This window comes from Octopus bimaculoides, chromosome 16 (genome assembly GCF_001194135.2).
Source record: "Octopus bimaculoides isolate UCB-OBI-ISO-001 chromosome 16, ASM119413v2, whole genome shotgun sequence".
In the NCBI taxonomy this organism is placed as follows: Eukaryota; Metazoa; Mollusca; class Cephalopoda; order Octopoda; family Octopodidae; genus Octopus; species Octopus bimaculoides.
Window position 1 is genome coordinate 21,960,174 of NC_068996.1, and position 2,003 is coordinate 21,962,176.

Below are 2,003 nucleotides of genomic sequence, written 5' to 3' on the forward strand. Positions count from 1 at the left end.
GTTTAAGTGTGTGTGTGTGTGTGTGTGTGTGTGTCTGTGTGTGTTTAAGTGTGTGTGTGTGTGCATACATGTATATATGTATGTCATTATTTAGTTTTATTTCAAGATTTCTTGCCAATAGAGAAAGAACCGGTTTCTAACATAGATACAAGACTCCTTCATGGGAATTTCAACATCAGCAACAGGGTATGTTTGTTTGTATGTATGTATGTATGTATGTATGTATGTATGTATGCAGATTTATATGTTTTGTTTTATGTGCATATTTTCACATGTATAGTTACATATCTACACATGCTCATATATACTTAAATGATAAACTTCTGGAAAGTTTTACAGATTTTAACAGTTCCAGTGATGGATTGGATCTGTAGTCTTCGAATCAGCTTTCTCCTTTCTGGTTTTGAGAAGCTTAATTTCTCACGATTGGTATTTAGGCAGTGTGTTATATATCCCAGTGCCCCAATAATTACAGATATAAACCTGAACTTGTAATTTGGATAGAGTAACTGCAGATTTCTCAATAGTTCAGCGTAAGTATTTTCTTTTTCGCTGATTTTCAGCTTTATGTTAACGTCCGCTGGGCATCTGATTTCCACAGCTGTACACAGTTTCTCCTCTCTATCTCAAACCATTATGCTAAGTCTATTATGTTTACATTTTAGAAAGGTATTCACTGGGACATTCCACCAATACTCCTTTTTATTATGAGTGGCTATGGCTTCTACCATACTGTGGGTTCTTATTTCTTTGTCTTCGAGGTTATCCCTCCCACGGATCTCGTTATACAGTGTCCTAGCTACAACATCATATCTCATCGGTTGATATACCGTGATGACATTTTCGGACAACTGTTTATGATGTGTGTGATATCTTTGGTGTTAACTCCACAAATTCTGCATCGGTTGACACATTTTACTGCATTTCCTGTATATCTGTCTCTTTTGTGTATTAGGTATTTGGTTGATATTTCTTATTCCTGGATTGCAAACACATACCCTTCAAAGTGAGAAGTTGTAATCCGGTTGTTCGTCCATGATAGACTGCTTTGATAATTAATGTTACTTTCATCCCGGAGCCTTCTACTAGCATATCCATGCAGAGTCTTCTGCTCACACAGGTTCATCTCTCATCTGATGATACGTTGACGTAGAGTCATGCGACTTCTTGGGCATGTACTTAAGGTTATTAGACAAGGAATGCTGATCAAGGAGCTGCCTCCAAGTTTTACGATGTTACCAGCCTCATGTATGCAAACTTGGTCAAGAGATGCACTTCAACGCTATGTGGTTAAAAGATGTTGCTGAAGGGATATGGTAAGCCTGCCGCCTTGTTTTTGTTTTAGGTAGAGGCAGTCTATGTCACTATTGATGTGGAAATTATGTGTGCTGGTTAGTATCTTCCGGATTTTCACAACAATGGCTCGGATCTCATCAAGTGTCCAATCCAGCAGTCCAAAAGTTGGTATGAGTACTGGCAAAGCAAACACATTGTGAGCCACTGTTTTATTGAATTCAGAGAGTTCTGAGGTCCAAATTTTCTTTATTCGGCTGTGATATTCTTTAGCAACACGTGTTTTGCTACAGGTGCCACTGTAAGATATGTTTTCATCCACCCCTAGGTGCCTGTAACATACCTTGTCAGATACAGGGGGAAACAGTCAAATCATTGATGAAGATGTTGCTAGTCTGGTTTACAATTTTCCCTCTTTTCACAAACATATACCAACATTTGTCATGTATGTATGTATGTATGTATGTATGTACATGTGTAAGTATGTATGTGTGTATATGCGTATGTTATGTATGTATGTGTGTATGCATGTATGCATATATGTATGTATATATATGTATGTATGTATGCGTATATGTATGTATGTATGCATGTATATACATTCACCCTTACCACTATGGAAAAGGAAAAATACACCATATAAAACACTTGGGCAGAGAAAATTTGTGATTTGGTTAATTCCTTTTCCGCTCGTTTGTACTCAGGTGATG

General features: G+C 37.3%; 1 protein-coding gene across 1 annotated transcript in view; it reads left to right on the forward strand.

Annotated features, from left to right (window-relative positions):
- The first annotated feature begins 1,418 nt into the window (after positions 1–1,418).
- The window catches only part of LOC106869529 (paired box protein Pax-1), a 20,875-nt gene continuing 20,290 nt past the window's right edge, over positions 1,419–2,003 (forward strand). Inside the window, exon 1 of the mRNA XM_052973470.1 lies at positions 1,419–1,464. Within this exon, the coding sequence (XP_052829430.1) occupies positions 1,419–1,464 (46 nt within the window). The remainder of the gene's footprint in view (positions 1,465–2,003) is intronic.